This window comes from Pseudonaja textilis, chromosome 1 (assembly GCF_049901715.1).
Source record: "Pseudonaja textilis isolate UNSWEBS1 chromosome 1, rPseTex1.2, whole genome shotgun sequence".
Lineage (NCBI taxonomy): Eukaryota > Metazoa > Chordata > Lepidosauria > Squamata > Elapidae > Pseudonaja > Pseudonaja textilis.
This window is the reverse complement of record NC_141990.1, coordinates 144,667,246-144,690,775: the sequence shown is the minus strand read 5'-3', so window position 1 is coordinate 144,690,775 and position 23,530 is coordinate 144,667,246. Positions and strand designations below refer to the sequence as shown.

Here is a 23,530-nt window from a genome sequence, read left to right as displayed (position 1 = left end):
ATGTATTTTAAAAGCCGTATTACAATTAATTGATGGTCTTATAATCTTCAAGGCGTCCCCTCCAACAAAGTTTTTTTAAAAAAATTTTTAGTCCTCTCCTTCCCACTTGTAACAAAGAGCTTATTTTTACCTTTAAAAAGCAGGTTTTTCTATGCTCCTTTGCTTTCTCTGTAAGGAAGGGGAGTGAACTTTCCTTCAGCACTTTCGCCGATGTAACAAATTCTTTTGGAAATAAATGTATCAATCCAAAGTCAGGTTTCCAGGGTGTTTTAAAAGTAATTTAATGTCCTGGTTCAGCCAAGAAAACTTCTCCTTCTGGCTCTTCCTCCTGCACAATCTTATCCGGTTGAAGATTTCTTTGTGGCTGCCATTACTGACAGCCGCTCCACCGCCTCAGGAAAAAGGAGTCTAGCCAGCTGGGGAAAGGGGGTGCAATATCCCCAGACCCCTGCCTGGATCTCCTCTGTCTTCCGCTACCCCTTCAGGGCAGCGACAACCCCCAAATCCAGTTGGATCGGGGGTACCTCGGCGGCGAGCGCAGCAGGGACCCGCAGAGAAGCGGATTTCTGCCGCCGCCGAAGCCTTGCAACCAGAAGTTCCCTCCAGGTGCGCAGCATTTGGAAGGCCTCTTTTTTCCTGCTTTTTCAACCTCAGCTGTGCTGCACAAAGCAGCCTGGGTTGAAAAAGCAGGAAATAAAGGACAGGTAAGAGCCTGGGAGGGCAGGTGGGCCAAACAGCAGCAAACACAGAACCGGTTTGCTGCTCTTCAGAGCTACCAGTTCTATAGAGAACTGGGCAGAACTGGTAGCATCCCACCCCTGGTTTATATGCTTTCTGAATGGTTGGATTCAATGCAATCTTACGTGGTCCATTGAAAATGTGTCCCTGTTTTCAACAGGTTTGCTCCTAGATAATATTTTTAAAAAGATATATGCAAAGGCAGTTCTTCATCTCCTTGTATTTATGATCCTAACAATATTTTCTATTTGGTTTATGTGTGTTCATTATTTCAACGAAATTAGACACTAGTATTTTATGCTCATGTAACATTTATTAAAAATGTATTTAGTATGTTATATTATTATTTTATACTAGCATTTTGCTCACCACAATATAAAAAAGATGTTGAGACTTTGGAAAAAGAAGAACAAACAAAGATGATGAGCAGGCTGGAGGCTAAAATATATGAAAAACAGTTGTAGGAGTTGGGTATGTCTCGTCTGGTGAAAGGACTAGGGGTGACAATGACAGCAGCGTTCCAATATTTGAGGGGCTACCACAAAGAAGAGAGGGTCAACCTATTCTCCAAAGCACCTGAAGGCAGGCAAGAAGCAATGGATGGAAACTAACCTAGGAGAGAACCAACTGATAACTAAGGAGAAATTTCCTGACAGTAAGAACAATTAATCAGTGGAACAACTCGTCTCCAGAACTTATGGATGCTCCATCACTGGAAGTTTTAAAGAAGAGATTGGATAGCTAATTGTCTGAAATAGAATAGGATGTCCTGCTTGAGAAAGGGGTTCGGCTAGAAGACCTCCAAGGTCCCTTCCAACTCTTACTATTCTGTTAGTAGTAACAAAACCCAGCTACCTTTAGGAGATTGGGAGAACTTGAGACCAACCAGGAAAAAAGCTTAAAGGGCAGCTAAAAGCTTGTTGAGTGCTAGAAGAGATGGCAAGCAGAGACCTCATCCCTGGGGCATCTATTTTGTGGCCACACCCATTGTTCAAACTGCAACTATGTCTGCTGGTCAAAAGGATGACTTACCTTGGTCTGTCTTCCCCCTGTCTTTAGGCAAAGTAAAGCAGCCTTTTGAGGATCTGACCATCCAAGATGCCTTCTGAAGGGAAGCTTCATTGCTCTGAATACAACAACATCCCTCTAGAGCAGGGCTCTTCAACTTTGACAACTTTAAGACTTGTGGACTTCAACTCCCAGAATTCCTCAGCCAGCAAAGCTTAAAGGGCAGCTAAAAGCTTGTTGAGAGCTAGAAAAGATGGCAAGCAGAGACCTCATCCTCACCCCTTTGCAAGCCCTGGCCTAGGACATTTATCTTGTGGTCATACCCAAGCATAGCTGGCTGAGGAATTCTGGGAGTTGAAGTCCCAGAAGTCTTAAAGTTGCCAAGGTTGGAGAGCCCTTGCTCTAGAGTATTGACTCATTGGCCCCTCTGGAAACCTTGCTCTGGAGGAATTGCATGGGTTACTCTAATCATTTGATGCTTGGCTCTAACTATCCCTTCAGGGTAAGGTCTATTGCCTCTCTATTTGTCAGAGAACGGAGGAAAACAATTCTAAAGTCAGAAGAAGCTCTCCTGAAGGAAGGTCTAGGGTGATGGGAAGCATCAACTCTGATTGACAGACATAGATCTCCCACCACATCTCTCCAAACAACTTGTTCTCTTGTACATAGTGAAGTGAACATGGATTTGAACTTCAAGATTCTTTCAAACTGAAGATTCCTTAGCTAATTACTGAGCAGAGTAGAATAAAACTGCCTTCCAGGTAGTCCTCAACTTGCAACCACAATGGACACAGTTGTTAAGAGAGGCATTTGTTGAGTGAGTTTTGCCCCATTTTATGGCCTTTCCTGCGACTGTTGTTAAGTGAATCATTGCAGTTGATAATTTAGTAACCTGGTTGTTAAGTGAACCTTGCTTCCCTATTGATTTTGTTTCTCAAAAGCTTGCAAAAGGTCATCACATGACCCTTGGGACACAGCAATGGTCATAAGTATGAACCAATTGCCAGGCATCTGGATTTTGATTCACATGGTCATAATATGGATGCTACAAAGACTGTGAATGTGAAAAATGGTCATAAGCTGCTTTTTCCTGTGCCGTTGTAACTTTGGTCACTAAATGAAATGTTGTAAGTCGAGGACTACCTGTACTCCACTTGTGGATGTGCTCAATTTGTTATCTCTCCTCTTAAAATCATTCCACATTCCACAATGTCTCCTGCTTGGGTGGGGGGAGTTGGACTAGATGACCTGCGAGGTCCCTTCCAACCGTTATTCTTTTTTTTTCCATTCGCAGAAAAATAATTAGAACAGTTACAAAAATGGGATCGCTGTGTTTCCCAGTCGAAGCACCAGATGTCACCAAAACCATTCTTTGTGGGCATGGATGAGAGAAGTATACAATCCTGGTAAAGAGCAACATTAAAACCGTCACCTGTCCATTTCTTGAGCCTGGCGAAAGGTTCCCGCTCTCTAGGTCTAGGAAATATAGCGCCCTTGCAACAAATAGCAATTTGATTGGCTCCAGCATCACTAGCATCGTAAGTCTTCAGTAGCAAGCAATTCATTCCTGCCCTGTTGCTCATTCATGGCAATTCCCAAGCGTGACTGAGGCAGTTGAACTTGCTGGATTTGTGTCTGTAATCTCTTTAAAGATCAAGTCAGCCCTAGGTGGAACTCATTGCAATAGTTCTATCCAGATGGTAATGAGGGAATAAAGTGCCGGATCGCCTTGCACGAGATATGGCACAATAGATGAATCTGGACGAAGGCCCCTCTATCCACAGCTTCTGCTTAAGACTCGCTCTTTTCCAGGTAGTGCTTGCTGTCCGGAGATAATTCTGATATCAGTACAGATCCCCGATGAACAAATAACAACTCCTTACCTGGCTCAGCCTGTTTCCTTCCATCCAGACATGTCTATGGATATTCTCACCAGCTGTCTGCATGGAGCATAAATCCTTCCGTTCCCCACCATCCAGTCAGAGTGGGAGGAGCTTCTGGGATGAGAAGCGAAATGTCTTCCAAGAAAAACCAGGAAGTCCAGTTGCCTCCTTAAAAAAGCACCTTTGGGACAACCGCCCAGACACTTGCAGCCTCAAAGCAGCAGGCTACAATACTGATGGCATCCCTTCTTCAGCAATGGATAATTGGTATACCGATGATACAACACTCACATTGCTAGATGACCTGTCCCAAGGGTTTCAGGTAGGCATTGAAAAGTACAAGGAAGAATACAAATCCTGTAGCTTCCCACAAGTCAAGGTCCTCTAACCTAGGGGTCTCCAACCATGGCAACTTTAAACCTGGTGGACTTCAACTCCCAGAAGTCCCCTGCTCTAGGCCAGGGGTTCTGCTCTAGGCCAGGGGCCTCCAAACTTTTGGACCTCAGGGAACACCAAACTCATTTTAAATCCCGCGGACCAGAGACCCTGGGAAAATCCCCAAAATGTCTGCAGGAAAATTCTCCACCCCGTTTTCCTACCGATCAATCTTCTTTATTTGGGATCGCAGGATACTGTCTCCAGCTCTGTTCTGGGGGGGGTGGGGGGAGAGACTTTTGGCTTCATGCAAGGAAAGCAACAGAAGCAGCAGAAGTCTTTCTTTGTCTCTCCCAAACTCCACCAGAAATGAGTCTTTGCTGGCGCAGCCTCTTGGAGCAGGATGCCTTGCAGGGTCCCAAAGACTCATTTCTGGTGGAGTTTGGGGGAGAGAAAGAAAGACTTTTGCTGCTTTCCTTGCGTGCAGCCAAAAGCAGAAGAAAGAAGCGGAAAGAAGCAGCCCGGTGGCCAGGTCAGGCACGTGGGGCGAATGGGGCAAGTTCCCCCTCTGCCCTTTCCTCCCTCCCCTCACTACCTCAAATTGTTTGCAATGCAAGTGACACAAGCCTTGTGTTCCCTCGGGCCATGTGGGGGGTGCAGCCTTGTGTTCCCGCACAGCCTGGATTAATTGCTTTGGGGGAAGCTTTGGGGGTGACATTTCTCTGCGGACCAGCAAAATTTTCTCGTGGACTACCAGTGGTCCCCGGCCCACTGGTTGGTGACCATTGCTCTAGTCTAGGGGTCTCCAACCTTGGCAACTTTAAGCCTGGAGGACTTCAACTCCCAGAAAGCTGGCTGGGGAATTCTGGAGGTTGAAGTCCACCAGGCTTAAAGTTGCCAAGGTTAGAGACCCCTGCTCTAGGCCACCTCTCATTCCTCACCAGAGCGGACCAAAACTGCCCATCGAGAAAAGAATGAAACCACTGCAGAAGTCCCCAATCCCCACAAGTGGTCCAGCAAGATACGATGGTTGAAAGCTGCCAAGAGATCCAAGAAGACATGAGAGGAGACAACGCTACCCCATCCAAGCCCAAATGCAGTTCAACCAGAAGAACAGCCAGTTACATCTCAATTCCCTAACTGGGCCTGAATAAGAGCCCAAATAATTGGATTCTTCTAGGATGCTGAGCGAGTTGAAGAATTGATACACTCCAACCAACAACTTTCTCTAAAAAAGTGGGATATTGGAGATTATTGGACTCAAGGAAGAGCCTGAAGGGACATCTGCCAGGCTCTTAAAATAGACCAGGTTCGGAAACAGATTCCACAACTTTGATTGAGGAATAAACTCTACTTGATCGATACAGGCTACAGTAGTAACAGAATCCTGAAAATCTGATCACGTGTTCCTTCCCTGCCTCTTATATTAAAAAAAAAAAACTTAGATGACTCTTGTTTAAGTTTCTTTCTAATGTTCCATCTTTTCCCAATCTTAAATCCCATTCTGCTACACCAGGGGCCTTCAAACTCGACAGCTTTAAGACTTGTAGACTTCATCTCCCAGAATTCCTCCTCTAGTCATGTTAGCTCAGGAATTCTGGGAGTTAAAGTCCACAAGTCTTAAAATTGCCAAGTTAGGAGACCTCTGTGCTAGACCATCATATTCCTTCTCCACGGTCATCTCGGTGGTTTTCTATATCACAACACAGTTCATTTCTGCTGGTAGCTCGCCCTCTCATTAAGAGGTACTTGTCTTGTCTCCTGAACCCAGATGGTTGTGTCTCCACCTGCCCATTGCAACAGCCAGGATTTTATAATTTGTATAAAAATACAAGTATATAATACATATAATTTGCTCTGAGATGAAAACTAGATCTAAAGTATGACTGTTTTCCTATGGTGGTCCATGAACTCCCAGGGCACGGAGATTAAAGTCTCCCAGCATCAAAAGGCAGGTGGTTCTTCATTGCTAGCCCAGATACTAATTCTGATAACGGGAGAATGCTCCGGCAGGTAAGGTGTGTATTAAGGTAACAAGTGTCAGTCTTGAGAGATAGTCCAGGCAGGAAGCACACCCAGATGAACTAATTCTACTTTACTGTCAGGTTACATGAACAGAATCTTGCAAGTCTGAAAGTATATTTATCCCCTTTGGCCTTTACAGCCAAAGAAACTATAGAGGAATTTGCCATGCCCACAAATGTTTTGCAGGCTAAGCTGCCTCTTATCTGAACCTCTGCCTCCCAAGGTCATTCCACATTCCTTTACAACATGATCCCAAGCTTGTTTCTAGGGCCCAGCCCAAACACACAGGCACTCCCATCCTGGTATCTCAGGAACAGATTTGCTAATTACTGTCAAAGTTCCCGTCCAGTGGTGGGATGCAATTTTTTTCACTACTGGTTCTCTGGACGTGGCTTGGTGGGCGTGGCAGGGGAAGGATACTGTTAAATCTCCAGTCAGAGGTGGGATTTGCTGGTTCTCCAAACTACTCAAAATTTCCACTACCGGTTCTCCAGAACTGGTCAGAATTTGCTGAATACCACCTCTGAAGGCAACATGCTAGAGTGCTTCAACAATTTCCCCCCATTTCTCAACTGAGGTCACTTCCACTCTTGTTTGCTGAAAACATTGCTGTCCAGCAATTTATTTGCTTTCATTGATGATCCTTAATTAATTGATTTTTTACATTTGTGATTCACCTATCTCCCTTAAGGGCAGGGATGATATTCAAAAAATTTTCCCTACTGGCTCTGTGGGCTTGGTATATTTGGTATAATAGTAATAGCAACCAGGGGTGATATTTTACCTTCAAATCATCCCTACCACCTCTACTGAGGTGGTTGTATTTCACCCCTGCTTAAGGGGCCCTGGGTGGTGCACGATAAAAAATTTAAAATATAAAAGTAGTATACAAAAACAAAAAAACACCAGAAATTTAACAGGAGAATGATTAAACACTCTTAAAATTGGTTAAAAAGCAAAGGAAGGTCTCTCTGGGTACCAGCCAGCCCCATGGCTGTGTGCTGCTCTTGGCTCCTTGTGTAAGGATGCAGAGCTCCATTTTCACTCCTTTCCAGAAGGCCAGGAGAATGGGGGCCTGTTTCACCTTGGGGTGCGGGGAGCAGAACATTTCACAAGGTGGAGACAGCAAAGAGGTTTCTCTTGCTAGAACCTGCCAGTTGAGGTTTTAACTGGCAGGGCCTACAACATACCCTCCCCGCCTGACAGGGCTGACAGGGACAGCAATAGCAATACCACTTAGACTTATATACCGCTTCAGAGTGCTTTTACAGCCCACTCTAAGCGGTTTACAGCCTATTGCCTTCAACAATCTGGGTCCTCATTTTATTGACTTTGGAAGGATGGAAGGCTGAGTCAACCTTGAGCCTGGTGAGATTCGATCTGCCAAATTCCAGGCAGCCGGCAGTCAGCAGAAGTAGCCTGCAGTACTGCATTCTAACCACTGCACCGCCATGGCTCATAATGGGACAAAGATGGCTCCATAGGTAGTCTGGTGCCATTAATACAAAACTGGAAGCTCTCTACCTCCCAGATACACTCCCACTAGCATCTGGACAGCTGAGCTTCAACACCAGGCTGCTCTCACCATAGACGAGATGGGGCCTCTTGTTTCCTACCTCATATTTTACCTCAGCAGATCCTAATAATCCCATGGCAGGAAAATTTAGGAGAAAAGCACTCCCAGGAAGGTATTATTAAGTGTTCCTCCACCTCCCGCTACATGTGGAAGGTAATAATCTGGGTTGCAAGTGGTTGTGTTAGATTAAAAACAGGTTCTTAGCTGATGTCCGTGAATGAAGTCCTTCAAGTCCTTCTCAGATGTCCCCCCACCCCCCGAAAATAATCCATACGTTTGTAGGCCTTTGTTGTCATTTGAGCCCTGCAGTAGGAAGAGAAACTGCAACAGCCACAACTGGAGAGATGGAAAGCAGCATTGTGTGTGGATAAGTCTCTTTGTATGGGTGAGCATGAGAAGGAAAAGTGGAATATATTGGGGTATGAGTCAGGATGGCATAGGCAGGAAGGATGGGGTGTGTAAGGGTGTATGCCGAAATTTATGGAAAGAATCATAATTAAGTTAGAAATCACAAAAAATATGTTCATAGGACGTGCTTGCCCATTGCTCATTGAACTATGGTTTACTAATTTAACCCAGTTTTCTCAATTTACATATGTAAATATTATCTAAACGATTATATTTTAGCCTAGTGTAGAGGGTATCCTTCTACATGTCAGAAAGAAAAGGATAGGCACTACATCATGGATATGCTTTGCAAGTGCATGGCTGAGAATGTTGAGTCATCAGGATGAATAAATCTGAATGTTTTGGAGCCTTTTTTAGAGGTTTAACATAACTATTTTGTCTTTTAATTCTCCTTCTTCCCCCAACTATGATTTGAAATATCACCTTACTTCTCTTTCCACTTGCAGGAAATTCCATCCAGGAAATTTTCTTTCTGTGAAGTGATACACAGAATTGATCTTTCAGTGCTGTGGGGAAAAAAAACTCACTGTCTTATAAATAATTATAGTAAATGTCACCATAGAAGTCTAGTTCTGTTTTGGAAGACAGAGCATCTACTTCCTTGAAATGGACATTTTGAATGAAAGCAAAAGCTCTGTGATGAGTGAAAATAGTAGGTGAAATTGTTTTCGGTTTTCCCACACTCAACATAATGTGAAAGATGCATTTTACTTTTCAATCTTAGTAGCCAAAATGTCACATAACAAAACTTTCTATTGATGTTTGGGGTCTTATGAAGATTTATTTTGGACTTCCGTCTTCAAGATTGTTGTCTCAGAGTTTTGCGGTTTCTATGGTGTTTACTACGTGATACCTCTCTGAGGTCTTGCCCAGGTTTCCCTCAGGCACTATGTCCTCTGCATGTGGTGGTTTGGCCCGTTTCCAGATACAGCAAACATCACAACATTGTGAACATGTCATCCAGGGACGGTAGATGAATCATATGCCTACCTCGGACAGAAAGGAAAACATCAGTCAACATCTGTTTTCTAACATAGGCCTATCCATAACCTCCAGATGTAGAGACAGTTTACCTTACAATATGAAGTGCTGGAAGAATGATGGAAAATGAAGGGAAATATTGGGTTTCTATCAAAAAGAAGGTGCCAAAAAAACAAGATGGCAACTTTTGGGTCTCTCTCTCCCTCTCTGGATTCCAGAGTCTCACTTGAAAAATATCCATTGGCAGCACAACGATCTTGGTTGTGACGTTCAAATAACATTTGAAGCCTTTTATGTAGCTCTAGGACAGTGATGGCTAACCTTTTCCGGATGGAGTGCTCAAATAGCATGCATGTGCAAATGTGCATGCACCTGAACCCCCTAAATAAATAAATATTTTTATTTTAATACAGTATTCTGCTTGCATTTTTAAACATAATACTGATGTTGGGTGATGGAAAGAGCTTACTTCTGCTCACCAGTGCTGCACCTGCTAAATGAAGTTGATAGCAAAATCTTACCACTATATAACAAGTTACTGTTGGATGTCTTTACACTGAAAGCAACGTCTATCTCAATTCTTGAAACTTAAAAAAGAAAATTTGAGCTTTCATTAAAGTGATCCTGGAAAATATGCCCACGTCATCTTAGGAAGCATCTGAAGCACTCTGTAATTAAAATGTTGCAATATAGCCCTTTTCACCTTCTTTCTCACGCCCTTAAATATTTTTAAAATAAAAGGCATATTTTGTGAAAAAGGGCACATCATGTCACCACTAAGACTGCTTCATTCTGTGAAGAATCTGGATCTTACAGCTAATTCTTTCAATGGTTACCGGCATGTTTTATTTCCCATTATTTGTGTGCTTCTTTTTATAGGAGGAAACAAGGCAGTTGCTCCCCTCTTAGGGAAAATGGGCACTTTATTTATTTTATTTTATTTATTTGTCAATAGCTTACAAGATAATAAATATAAGTATAAATGCAGGAAATGAGTACAAATAATTGGGGACAATAGGACAGGGATGGGAGGCACAATTGTGTGCTTATGCATGACCCTTACAGACCTCTTAGGAAAGGGGTGAGGTCAATAGTGGTTAGTTTGAGGGAAAAGGAGTGTGGGTTTGAGGATGTGACAACAGAGTCGGGTAGCGTGTTCCAGTCATTGGCCACTCTGTTGCTGAGTGTTCTATGTTGTTCACTTGTTCTTAGAAAGCTCTTCCGCGTTCTCTGTCCCATTTTATTAATATGAGAAGCACTGCAAAGATTACGTCAAAGGTCATAGTGTCAGCTTTAAATGTATGGCCCCCAGCAGTAAAATGAAAAAGGGGTATTAAGAAATGGATGCGTTGGTGAGTTGGGTAAACTATTCACTTCTCCAAGCAATATAAATGGATCGTACCACTAAAATAGTTTTGATCTGAAAGCTGACAAAAGGATCCCAGGCTCGAACTAACTTATGTGAAAGAAAAGTATGGAAGTAAAACATGATACCCAACCTTAGAAACCCAGTTGTTTCTACAGCTCTCGGAGTGTGATGTCTGAAACGATTTTGAAATAAAAAGTTCATTTAAAAGAAGGAAGTGACTGTCCAGTGGTGGGATTCAAATTTTTTTTACTACCGGTTCTATGGGCGTGGCTTGGTGGGCATGGCAGGGGAAGGACACTGCAAAATCTCCAGTCAGAGGTGGTATTTGCTGGTTCTCCGAACTACTCAAAATTTCCGCTACCGGTTCTCCAGAACTGGTCAGAACCTGCTGAATACCCACCTCTGAAGAGAACATGCTGGAGTGCTTCAACAGTTTTTCCCCATTTCTCAACTGAGGTGCACTTCCACCTTTATTTGCCGAAAATGTTGCTGTCCAGCCATTTATTTGCTTTCATTGATGATCCCTAACCTGTCTCTATAAAAGTTAGTTCTGAATCACCACCAAATGATGCCGTCCTGATTAAGTATGTACAGTACTGATTTGACAAAGCTGTCGGTCGTGTTCTCCAGCTTTGTTTCCTGTCCTCTTTAACATGCCAGCATTTGCCAATCATGGTGTAGTAACAGGATCAGGGAATGTCTGACACCAGGACTCTGGTGGCCTCTTTAGACTGCTTTGCTGGCCCCGGCCTTTATCTCCATTCTGGTCTAACACTAGTTTAATAGAATGTTTTTAAAAAATCAGATGGGACTCATAAAGGGAACTGAGTCCCTTGTGACCTTTCCCAAGAGGAGCGTTTGGTCCCATCATTTCACTGTTCATTATTGCAGCAAAACTGGAAACGGCAATAGAAAAAAGTATTCCCTACAATACCATCTGGGCTATAGAAAAAAAAAACACCACTCAACAGGCCCCATGCCTGGCCCCAAAGTAGGTCCCCCAAATTAACACATAATTTAAATCTCTACCTGGCCATAGAGATCAATAGAATAAATGATTAGAAAATAGAAATCCAAAACATATATGAAATGTATTTCTATAGTATTTTTATAGAAGTTGATCTAGAAGGATTCTCCTGAATCTCCCTCAGTGGCAGAGAGGGAATATTCTTTTTCTTTAGAGAAGGGTTCTCAGTAGTTAAACTAATCACCTCATGTTTCTGGAAAGTTCTTTGTTTTTCCATTTTATACATGTAAGCAGGAAATCCCTCTGAAGACAAAGTCTGGTCAGGTCGTCCTCAGGGTCTCCTGCTTGGGCAGGGGGTTGGACTAGATAACCCACAAGGTCCCTTCCAACTCTGTTAATCTGAATCTCCTTTTAGTCTACCAGTGGTTCAGTGACCGTTCAAAGTGACAAGAGCACTGAAAAAAAAATATGATTTACGACTGTTTTTCACACTTAACAACCATTGCAGCATCCCCACAGTCAGACGATCAAAATTCAGACAGTTGGTAACTGGTTCACTTTTATGACGGTTGCAGTGTCCCGGAGTCATGTGATCATATTTTGCGACCTTCTGACAAGCAAAGTTAATGGGGAAGCCAGATTCCCTTAACAACTCTGTCACTAATTTAACAACTGCGTAGATTCACTGAAGAAAGGTGGCAGGAAAGGTCGCAAAATGGAGCAAAACTCACTTAACACATTTCTCACTTAACAAGATAAATTTTGGGGCTCAGTCGAGGTCGAAAGTCAAGGGCTACTTTTAGTTTTTTTCGTAATAGCATGAACATGAAATAGGCTTGGGGGGCGGCTTGTAGAGTGGGGGGGCTAAGAATAGAATAGGAGCACAAGAAGCTGACTAAGAATGAAAAAGAAGGGAACCAGAGGTGGCATTCAGTAGGTTCTGACCGGTTCTGGAGAACCGGTAGCGGAAATTTTGAGTAGTTCGGAGAACTGGCAAATACCACCTCTGACTGAAGATTTTGCAGTATCCTTCCCCTGCCATGCCCACCAAGTCATGCCCACAGAACCAGTAGTAAAAAATTTGAATCCCACCACTGAAAGGAACATGTTAATTTTCCGGTGGGGTGGTAAACAGATTCAGAATAATGTCAGATGGTGCTCCATTCAAAATCCAAGAAAGAAACACTTAGACTCCATTAATTAGAGAAAAAATATCTTTTACTGGAAATCAAGTGGTAGCAACAAAAGAATTCTGAATCTGAGAAAATGGGCGCGTAAATCACATATACAAAGTGATGGCAACGTTCCCACCCCCAATAGTTCAATTGGCTCATCCAATTAAAAGTTGTGTATAGCATCATGTGGGCATCTCCAGGTGGTGATGAGGCCTCTGTCCATTGACCTTGGCATATTTTGACAGAGAGTTGCGGTTGCACATAGCACAGGATAGAAGCTTAAGCAAGAAACTCCCTCTCCAACTTATACAGTTCTGGTTTGTAAAACCTCCAGCTTGCTTCCTATAATCATGTCCCTCCCCCCCCTTACTTATGACAGCCGAAAGATGCAGAGCAAAGGAAGAAAATTTTGAAGGCTGACACGTTTACTTGACGTTGCATATACATAGAGCAAATATTGCCCCTTCTCTTTTTGACTTCAAAATATTACTGTATTTAAGTGAACTCCAAATAAAGAATGTTGTCTAAAAACAGCCACTGTGCTATTCTGCACGTTGGTAGGCTGAGGAAAGCAGTTTATATTCTCTAAAACTTTTCCATTGCAGTTTCAACAATTCCTTATTTTTCTCGAGTTTCTCCTTGCATGAGAATTTCCACAGATTTAGTCTTAACTGAACTGTTCTTTTGTAATACTCTAGCAAAAGGAGAACCATCTGGTGCTCAACAGATTTTCAGAATTATAGTTCCCACAATTACCATTGGCTGAAAATATTGGCTAGGGTTTGTGGAATGTGTAATATAAAATATTTTCAGAGCACCAGTGTGGCTACCATTATTTTACTATAGTGCAAGATGGAAAACAGCCTTCCGTTTCTTCTGGATCCAATCATCAGTGCAGTTGGCCAAAATCAGCCTATTTCCTCTATCACATATTTTTAAAGATATAGCAATTTAAAGAAATTGCTAAGGTAAGATTAGGCTTCATACAGTTCTGGATGTGACAGTTCCCATGGTAAATACAAGTGTTCCTGATTATTTCAATTCTTGGGTTACTTCTTTGGGGGGAGGAATGTTCCAAACAGTCTTGCATATTTCACTGATAGCAATAGTTTATTGCTATTGAATGACACTTGAAGAAATTCTTTTTAGTATTGGTAAATCAGTCCATTTTTCTCTCTAATTGCAACTGAGAACAGTACATATCAGCTGATTAAAAAAAAAAATCTTAAAGTGATTTGGAAAATCCATCTTTGTAGCAGTAAGAGTATTTTTAGTGGAGAAGTCAAAAACTGGATTTTAGGTTCTCTGTCAGAGTGCACACAGTGTGACTAGGTGAGAAAACCCAGGAGCAAATACAGTACATGGGTTTGTATTTACATATAGTGGTTTTTTCCCCTACAAAAGCAAATAAACACAAGTACTTTGATACAAGCCTGGAACAAACAGCAATCAGTAATCAGCTACACTGTGGAAACACACATGGAGAGAGAGAGAGATACGCCCTCACAGGGTCTCACTTATAATACAGTCTCTTAAAGTGGCAGCAGTCAAATAACCCTGCAGACTCATTGCTACCATTGCATCATCATTACAGTATTACAGCATTACAACCTTACAGCAGCTGGTCAGCTATCAACATTACTCTGAGATTCTTATTATTCAACTCACAGGAAATACATAAACTATATTACAGGTGGAGATATTAGTTCACACCTGTTAATACACAAAGACCTTTTCCCTCCAGGAATAAAGGAGCCCCTTTCTCCTCCCTGGGGTCCTTTCCGCTTTCCTCCCCTCGCTGAAGAAACTTGTAAACTTTCACATCTTTGGACCCATTGATTCCCATGTATGAAAAATAAAAAAGGCACGAGAATCTTTTGAACCTATAGGAATAATTTCTTCTCTCACTTTGAAGTTGAACTGAAAATGCTCAAGAATAAATAATGGGGATTAAACAATAGAGATTGGCCAATGACTCAGTTTTGCTGAGTTGACAATCAAAAGGATGGGAGAAGTTTGAGTTTCAGGAAAAGGATTTTTCACCCAGAGAAGCTACAGAAAATCTATATATATAAAAGCGAAATACCATATTCAATATTGCATCATCACAAAATCTCCAGAACTATAAAGCCTACAAACTTGAAATTTGGCACGTATGTTTCTCTTGGCTTCTAGGAGCTCACTAAGAAAGGATTTTTCAAAATGACCACCAGAGCATTAGTATTTCGTGTATTATTTTTAACACGCTCTGATGCTAAGGAGTTCTACTCCCCCTCCCCACCTGAAAAGAAATCTCTTCCAAATGCAAAACACAAGCAGAGGAGAGGAGTTTCAGTTTCAGTTTTAATTTCACAGCAGCAACCAGCTTTAGTACAGAACAGTTGAGCTAAGCCATGCCCAGACTCCTTGCTGTCTCCTTCTTGCTCACATAACAAATACTGTTTCCGTTTCCATGTTTAGTTTCCAAACAGCCCTCAACTCTCTCACAAAATGACAGGACACTAGCCAGATGAATAACAATGGATGCTGGTAGGCAGAGGCACAATTTTCCCCCTTATTTTCCTCCCCCAAAACTAAGCCCGATCACATAGTTTTGTAGCGAAGCATGGGTTTTGAGCTAATCAAGCATATATTGATAGACCACTATTCTAGGTGGGCATTTAGGTCTTCAACCTTAAAATTGGAGAAATCAGTCTGATTAAATTAAAATGGTTAATGCTTATCTATGGAATCTCTTCTCTCTTCATAGTAGAGAAATCCTCTTGAATGTATTCAGTTGGAATATTCAACATTGATTGCATATAAGCATCTCATTGCTACTCTTGTTCTATTCTTAATTTTTTTTTAACCCGAGCGCCACTGTTAAATACCAGGATAGACACATAGGACAAATACAAACTCACTATAATCATAAGTTGTGCGTTGTAATGTGCAAAATTGTTTCAAGCAGTATGTGAACTGTTATCACAAATCAGAAGCTTGCAGCCGTGTATATTAGTGTGGAAGCCAGGCTGGGAGATGATATGTGAGTCACATGGCTACCATTAAAACTGAATATATGCATTTGTTCCCAACACTCTTATCATAACTAACAGCTCTGCACTTCAAGAAGATCTTCCTTATTCAAGTATGCTAAAGCCTAGACTAATAGATTCACCCATGGCTGTAATTCTAAGCAGGAAATAAATATTGCTCTCAGCAGCTATTGGGCACTGCTTTGAGAATTGTAGAAGTGCAAGGGGCCTTTGAAGTTAACATTGCATTTTCAGTGCAAATAATCCAGAGCTTCCCCCCGCCCCCCATTTAAGGTTGTCAAGTGTCTCTGCTTAAAGACCTACACTATTTCTGTAGGGAATATAGCTCCATGATATCCCTGATATAAAGTGAGGATTTTTTTATATCAGCATCCCTTTGTTCCCTTTAATCTTTTCAGAAATACACAGTCACTTCAATTTAGAAGGCCGTGACAAGAACAATTGGACTGATGGTCTTCATCTATGTCGGATCCAAGTATCCATTGTATTATGACAGTAACAGCAGTAGTATTAGTGTCAGTAGTAAAAACACCCTTGAGTCAAACTCCACTCCTGGCGACTATACTCCATGTCATTTTCTTGACAATAGCAGTTTGCCATTGTGTTCTTTGTCATCATCAAGAACAACACAGTTGCCCTCATTCTGACAGCAGCATGTAATATGATCAAAAATGGGCAAGATAGCAAAACCTCAAAGATACAGATATAGATAATCAGAATTGGAAGGGACCTTGTAGGTCATTTAGTCCAACCCCCCGCCCAAGCGGGAGACCCTACACTGTTTCTGACAAATGGCAGTCCAATCTCTTCTTGAAAGTCTCAAGTGATGAAGCTCCCACAACTTCTGAGGGAAAGCTGTTCCATTGGTGGATTGTTCTCACTGTCAGAAAGTTTCTCCTTATTTCCAGGTTAAATCTCTCCTTGTTCAGTTTCCATCCATTATTCCTTGTCTGGCCTTCAGGTGCTTTAGAGTTAAAGACTTAAGCATCATTGGAATAAAGCACAAGTTACTCTGTGTGTCAAGTCCACATTTTGCCTTATTAAGAGTCCATTTCAACAGGATTATTTGTATAATGTGTGTGTGAGAGAGAGAAGGGGGGAGGGAGGGAGAGGGAGAGGAAGAAATACAAATGGGGAGAGGATCAGCATCCCCCACTCTTCAGAATATAGCTCACCAGGGGTATGGCAACTGAAATACCAGTAACTCACTCACCGTAAGTAACTCATTCACTGTTTTCAACAGTAAGTGGCAATGGTGGGCCATTTTTCAACTAAAGCCGGTATTCTATGTGTGAAACTAATATTTATTTACTCTTACTAGTTCTAGAGTACAACTCAATGCCTGTTTGGGTAGAGGGAAGACCCACTGCTTTCATGGGTAAATGTATGTAGCCACTCATATTGTAAATCTGTCAATGGCACCAGGACCAGATCACAATAGCTGAACAGAGTGTTAAAGTTAGTTACAGACAAGCGTTCCATAGGCTGTTTACTAGCCCAGCTCCAGCTGGTGGCTTTGAGATGTGCTGATTATGACCCCTAGCAGCTGTCAGAGGATGATGAGAGTTAGTCCTGTGTGCCTCCAAGACCACCATCAGGTGGAGGAAAGCTTCAGAGTGACAAAGGACCTAAGACACACCACAGTGTGCATATGATACTATCTAAAAGGTGCAGCACACTTATGCCTAAGAACTTAAATCCACCTGCGAGGAGTTTCTGATGATCTAAGAGAGAAAAATTGTTCTGGTAAAAATGTTGGGACATAAATGATGAATGGGTCAGGACAACAGCAGAGGGAAGAGGTGGGGCCATGCCAATGGTGTGACAGGTTAAGTGCTAAGCAAGCCTGCAGATTGCTACTCGAGCTGCAGTTTGTGCCCCTGTCCGGAAAGGGGCTTCACCTGACTGGGTAGCAACTAAAGCACCAAAATCTATTTTTAACTAAGGTTAGAAGTTGATTGATCTCAGACTGAAGTGACTGGAAGCAGATGAGTTGAAACCACAGAAAATGACCATTTGTTGGTGAGAATTTTGCTGGAAGAATCCAGTTTATGTAAGAGCTTAAAAAGCAGAGATACAAGTACATAGGCTTTTAGTTTGGCTGAAGTGTACAAATACATAGACAGACAGCTCAGGAAGATAAGTAGATGATTTGCAGGAGAAGGATGAATTGAAAGTAAGTATATATTTTTTTCCTTCGTTTTTGTCTATCATCTTGGGTGATTTAATTTAGCTGCCTTTGTTTCTAGCACATTACCCTGCAAGAGCTAATGTATTGTTTTGAAAGTTCTGTCTATTTTTTAAAGGGCTTCTCACAGACACTATTGCAGTCTCCTCTCCAGCCTGGCATCTTCCAGATGTTTTGTATGCGCCAGCTTTGATCATTGGTCATGTTGGCTGCCAATGATAGGAGCTGTAGTCGAATCCACACATATGGAATGGGAAAGAATGGCTCAAACTTGCTGCCATACCTCACTGCTGCTGGCTGAAAGAGAAGGGGAGGAATGAAAATTATAGTTGGAAAGGAGAAGACGATCTAGTGAGATTTATTGTAGCTCAAGTCTCTGATCAGATTATTTATCTACCTGCCTGCCGGCCTGCCTGCCTATCGTCCATCTATCGTCTATCCATCTATTCATCTATCCATCCATCTATCCATCCATCTATCCCATCTATCCATCTATGCCAACCTCTCTACCTACCTACCTACCATCTCATTCTATCTAACCCCCTCTCCATCCCTCCATCCCTCCCTATCTCTCTACCTACCTACCTACCTACCTATATCTATCTACCTACATCTATCTATATCTATCTATGTATCTTTCATTATTATATCTCTCTACATCTATCATCTATCTATCTACATCTACCTACCTACCTAATACTACCTACACCTACCTACATCTATCTATCTATCATCTATCTATCTATCTATCTATCTATCTATCTATCTATCTATCTATCTATCATCTATTTATATTCTATGTCATCCATCTCCCCTCCAAGGAGGCTCTGGGCTCCTGAATCACCATCTCGATATATTTCCCCAACTCTTTTCTTGTAATGTCTTTGCATATTTCATGACATATAGTTAAAATACATTTTGTTATGCTGAATATGTTCAAACTGTAGAATGTTTTTAATGAAAGTTTGTGATAGCAAGCTGCTTTCTTCATTGTGTAAGGTATTTATCTCGTGTAATCAGAAGTAACACATGGTGCAAACATAAGTTTACTCAAAAAGAAAAATGTATCATTTCAAAGGCATGCTAAACTAATACTCCATTCCCAGGTGGTATTCCATAGCTTCTCACTCTCCAGATGGGTCTGAATACAAATTAAGACTATGATGTCTGGGTTAAAAAAAGACAGCTGCAAACAGAAAGTTTTCTGTATTTCTGCACTGCTGCACTGCAGATTTTTGCAGCCTGGGTACAGAAACCCTATTACAAATCCCATAATATTTAGCAAACAGCCTGGATAATCAGTAGTAGTTGTGGAAGCTATGGTCTAATAACACATCCAGAGGGTGTGACTTCTGTCCCATTCTAGTTCTCGTGTCAAGGGTCCAGAAAAAACAACACCAAATTGGTTAATCAATTTAAATGCTTAAATAAAACTGGAACGGTCTTCTGAATCAAATTGCTATCTGAGTTGACTTTTATTAATGACTGGCAATGCAGCCACAGAGTCTTGTCTGTTAAAAGCAGGAGTGCATTTAAGGATGAACTTTGTGGGATGCCATTAAATATTTGTTTTGGAGAGTGGCACAGGCCTCCCTTTAACAACAACAACAACAGCAGCAGCAACCAAGTGGAGAATGTTGGTTCGTAAACCAAGCAGAGAATGTTTGCTAAACTGGCCAGTGTATTTAAACAAGGATTCCAAATGGAACCTTTAGATGGTTAGCGAAATGTCTCAAACCAATAAGAAAATAAGTCCAGTTGCCGTGACTCAATTTCCAGGCTATTTATTTATTTATTTATTTATTTATTTATTTATTTATTTATTTTGTCAAGCAATTATAAGATAACAGATATAAGTATAAACATAGTTATGGATACATGAAATGGATACATATAAGAAAAATAAAAAAGAAACAATAGGACAGCGACAGTAGGCATGTTGGTACACTTATGCACGCCCCCTACAGACCTCTTAGGAAAGGGTGAGGTCAATAGTAGACAGTCTAAGGTTAAAGTTTTGGGGGTTTGGGGAAGAAACCACAGAGTCAGGTAATGACCACTCTATTGCTGAAGTCATATTTCCTGAAATCAAGTTTGGTGCTGTTTACCTTGAGTTTGTATCTATTGTGTGCTCTTGTATTGTTATGATTGAAGCTGAAGTATTCATTGACAGGTAGGACATTGAAATGTATAATTTTATATACTATACTAAGATCGGACTGAAGGCGTCGTAGTTCTAGGTTGTCTAGGTCTAGAATTTCAAGTCTGGTGGCATAAAGTCTTCTGGAACGAGTAGAGGAGTGGAGAACCCTTCTTGTGAAATATTTCTGGACCTTCTCAACTGTGCTAATATCAGATACGTAATGTGGGTTCCAGACTGATGAGCTGTATTCGTGTATTGGTCTAGCAAATGTTTTGTATGCTGTAGTTAGTAGTGTGATATTACTGGAGAAAAAGCTACACAGGATTAGGTTAACAACTCTTAATGCCTTTTTGGCTATGTAGTTACAGTGGACTCTAACACTTAGATAATTAGAGATGAGAACTACAAGGTCCTTGACTGATTTTTTTTTGCCAATATGTAAGACAGAACATTTATTTGTTGAGATTTGAAGTTGCCATTTGTTTGACCATTCAGATACATAGTCGAAGTCTTTTTGAAGGGTAGCAGTATTGTCTGTGGTGTTGAATAGCTTTACATCATCAGCGAAGAGAATACAGTTGCTCTTAATATGATCACAGAGGTCATTTATGTAGAGTATGAAGAAAGTTGGTCCTAGAACACTGCCTTGGGGGACACCACTGTTGACAGGTTCAGAATTTGATAGGACACTCCCAATTTTGACCATTTGTTGTCTGTTTGAGAGGAATACTTCTATTCAGCTATGCAGGTGTCCAGAGATACCATAAGATTTTAGTTTTAGGAGTAGTTTGTCATGTACCACTGAATCAAAGGCTTTACAGAAGTCTATGTAGATTGCATCTATTGCTTTGCCCTGACCAAGTTGTGTAGTCCATATGTTTTTGCAGTGTAAGGGTTGCAGATTACATGATAGTTTTTTTCCTGAAACCAAATTGTTTATTAGAGAGTAGGTTGTTTGTTTCTAAGTGGAGGATGATGGATTGGTTAATAATTGATTCCATGACTTTACAGGTGACACAGCATAAAGAGATTGGTCTGTAATTTTCAACTAGGCTGGGGTCTCCCTTTTTGAAGATGGGGATGACCATGGCTTGTGACCATAGTTTTGGCAAGGAGCTGGTCCTGAAAGATTTTTCAAAGATTATGCTTAGAGGTTCGGCTATGGCAGTGGATAGCTTTTTTAAGAAGTAGACACATATTCCATCCAGTCCAATAGATAGAGATGGTTTTAGATTGCGTATTGCTTTTTCAACATTGTCTTCTGTGAAATCGATATGTATTGGATCATTGTAGTTGTCTGTGGTTCGACTAGGAAATACTGGGCATGATCCATTGCTGTTTAAAAATACTGAGCCAAAGAATGTGTTAAAGATGTTGGCTTTAATGGTGTCATCGTTGCAGTCTTTACCATTTGGTCCTGTCAGGGACGGGATGGACCTTGAGTCTTTTAGTTTGTTGTTTACAAAATTGTAGAAAGCACGGGTGGAATTGGTGTGTAGAAGGTTTTCCTCTTGTTTAATGTGATAATTGGTGCATTCAGTCTTTATCTGGTGGCATACATTTTTGTATATTGTGTGAGAATAGGTAGAAATTCTTAGTTTTAGTAAGTTGATGTAATGGCCTCTTTTGCTATTTTGCTAGAAAATTAAATTTGGCATTTCTCTGCTTTTCTTCACAGACTATAAGTGAAGAATTACACTCAGCACCAAATAATCGTCACAAATGTACCGCAGTTATTATTTCTCCAGCCTTGTGTGGCTCTTTCTTCTATGTCAAGGGTAAGTTGAAAAATACATTCAACACAAGTGTATATTTATTCAGTTTATTCAAATTTATTCCGTTTATACTTTAATGCAAATCTTCCTAATCTTCAGTTCCTGAACATGAGATCTTTTGAAATTCACTTTATTCTGAATGTTGTGATTCACTTCTCCAATCAAAACAAGCATCTAACATAAATGAATAGAGAAAAGTACGTATAAAAATTCATGGAACAGTGAAATACCCATAGAGAAATATATTAGGGAAATTGCTGCTAAAATGTGCACATTATGCCTGTACTATGAAAAATGAGCAGATTGCTGCAGAAGCAGGACAGAGGGTTTAGCCTGAAGAAATAAGACACTGTGAGAAACTACAGTTGGCACATTTTTCATTTTTTACTACAGGTTCTACATTTAGGCAAGAAAAACCAAACACACTGGTATGGTATAGGTGGTATCTGGCTCAATAGTAGTAACTATGAGATGGATCTTGGAGTCCTAATGGATAATCACTTAAATATGAGCCAGCAGTATGCTGCAGCTGCCAAAAAAGCCAACACAGTTCTAGGTTGCATTACCAAAGGAATAGAATCAAGATCATGTGAAATGTTAAAACCATTTTACAATGCCTTGGTAAGACCACACCTGGAGTAGTGCATCCAGTTTTGGTTGCCATCAGTGGTGGGATTCAAATTTTTTTACTACCGGTTCTGTGGGCGTGGCTTGGTGGGCATAGCATGGCTTGGTGGGTGTGGCAGGGGAAGGTTACTATAAAATCTCCATTCTCTCCCCACCCCACTAAACCTGCTTTCCAGTTCTGTTCTCCTGTGCAGGGCAACAAAAGAAGAGCCAGCCGATCAGTTGGGACTTGCGAGGGAGAATAGATGGGGGCGGGGCCATTCAGAGGTGGGATTTGCCGGTTCTCCAAACTACTCAAAATTTCTATTACCAGTTATCCAGAACTGGTCAGAACCTGCTGAATACCACCTCTGGTTGCCATGATGTAAAAAAGATGTTGAGACTCTAGAAAGAGCATAGAGAAGAGCAACAAAGATGATTAGGGGACAGGAGGCTAAAACATAAAGAATGGTTGCTGGTATTGGGTATGTCTAGTATAATGAAAAGAAAGGGTTGAGTGACATAATAGCAGGGTTCCAATATCTCAGGGGCTGCCACAAAGAAGAGGGAGGCAAACTATTCTCCAAAGCACCTGAGGGCAGGACAAGAAGCAATGGGTGGAAACTAATCAAGGAGAGAAGCAATTTAGAACTAAGGAGACATTTCCTGACAGTTAAAACAATTAATCAGTGGAACAACTTGCCACCAGAACTTATGGATGCTCCAACACTGGAAGTTTTTAAGAAGAGATTGTCTGAAATGGTATAAGGCTTTCTGCCTGAGCAGGAGGCTGTATTAGAAGATCTGCAAGGTCCCTTCCAACTCTTATTCTATTCTATTCTATTCTATTCTATTCTATTCTATTCTATTCTATTCTATTCTATGCCACGCCACGCCACGCCACGCCACGCCACGCCACTCAATCCATTTTGAAATAGCTGGGGTTTAGGAAAAATGACCTAATCATTGTCAGTCATGTCCGACCTTTGACACTCCATGGATCAGCACTTCCTGTGCCCCTCTATCTCACACACGCTTCTTTGGATATGCTGTAGTCATCCTGGTGTCCTCCTTTATAGTTTCCAGCCAACAGGTACTAAGGTGGGCCCTTCTTTTTCCACTGATCACTTCCAGCATGGTTGACTTTTCGAGTGGGTCAGCTTGCATGACATGACATGACCAGAGAATGACATTCTCTGTTTGACAATCTTGGCTTCAAGTGATATTTTTGGTGAGGTTCGTTCTATGAGTTCTTTGTTTGTTGTTTTTGCAATCCAT

At 41.3% G+C, this 23,530-nt stretch overlaps 1 protein-coding gene across 1 annotated transcript in view; it reads left to right on the top strand.

The window, feature by feature from the left end:
- The first annotated feature begins 17,462 nt into the window (after window positions 1–17,462).
- The window catches only part of GABRP (gamma-aminobutyric acid type A receptor subunit pi), a 30,268-nt gene continuing 24,200 nt past the window's right edge, over window positions 17,463–23,530 (top strand). The window contains exons 1-2 of the mRNA XM_026710383.2: window positions 17,463–17,716; window positions 21,550–21,649. Of these exons, the coding sequence (XP_026566168.2) occupies window positions 21,594–21,649 (56 nt within the window). The 5' untranslated portion in view covers window positions 17,463–17,716; window positions 21,550–21,593. The remainder of the gene's footprint in view (window positions 17,717–21,549; window positions 21,650–23,530) is intronic.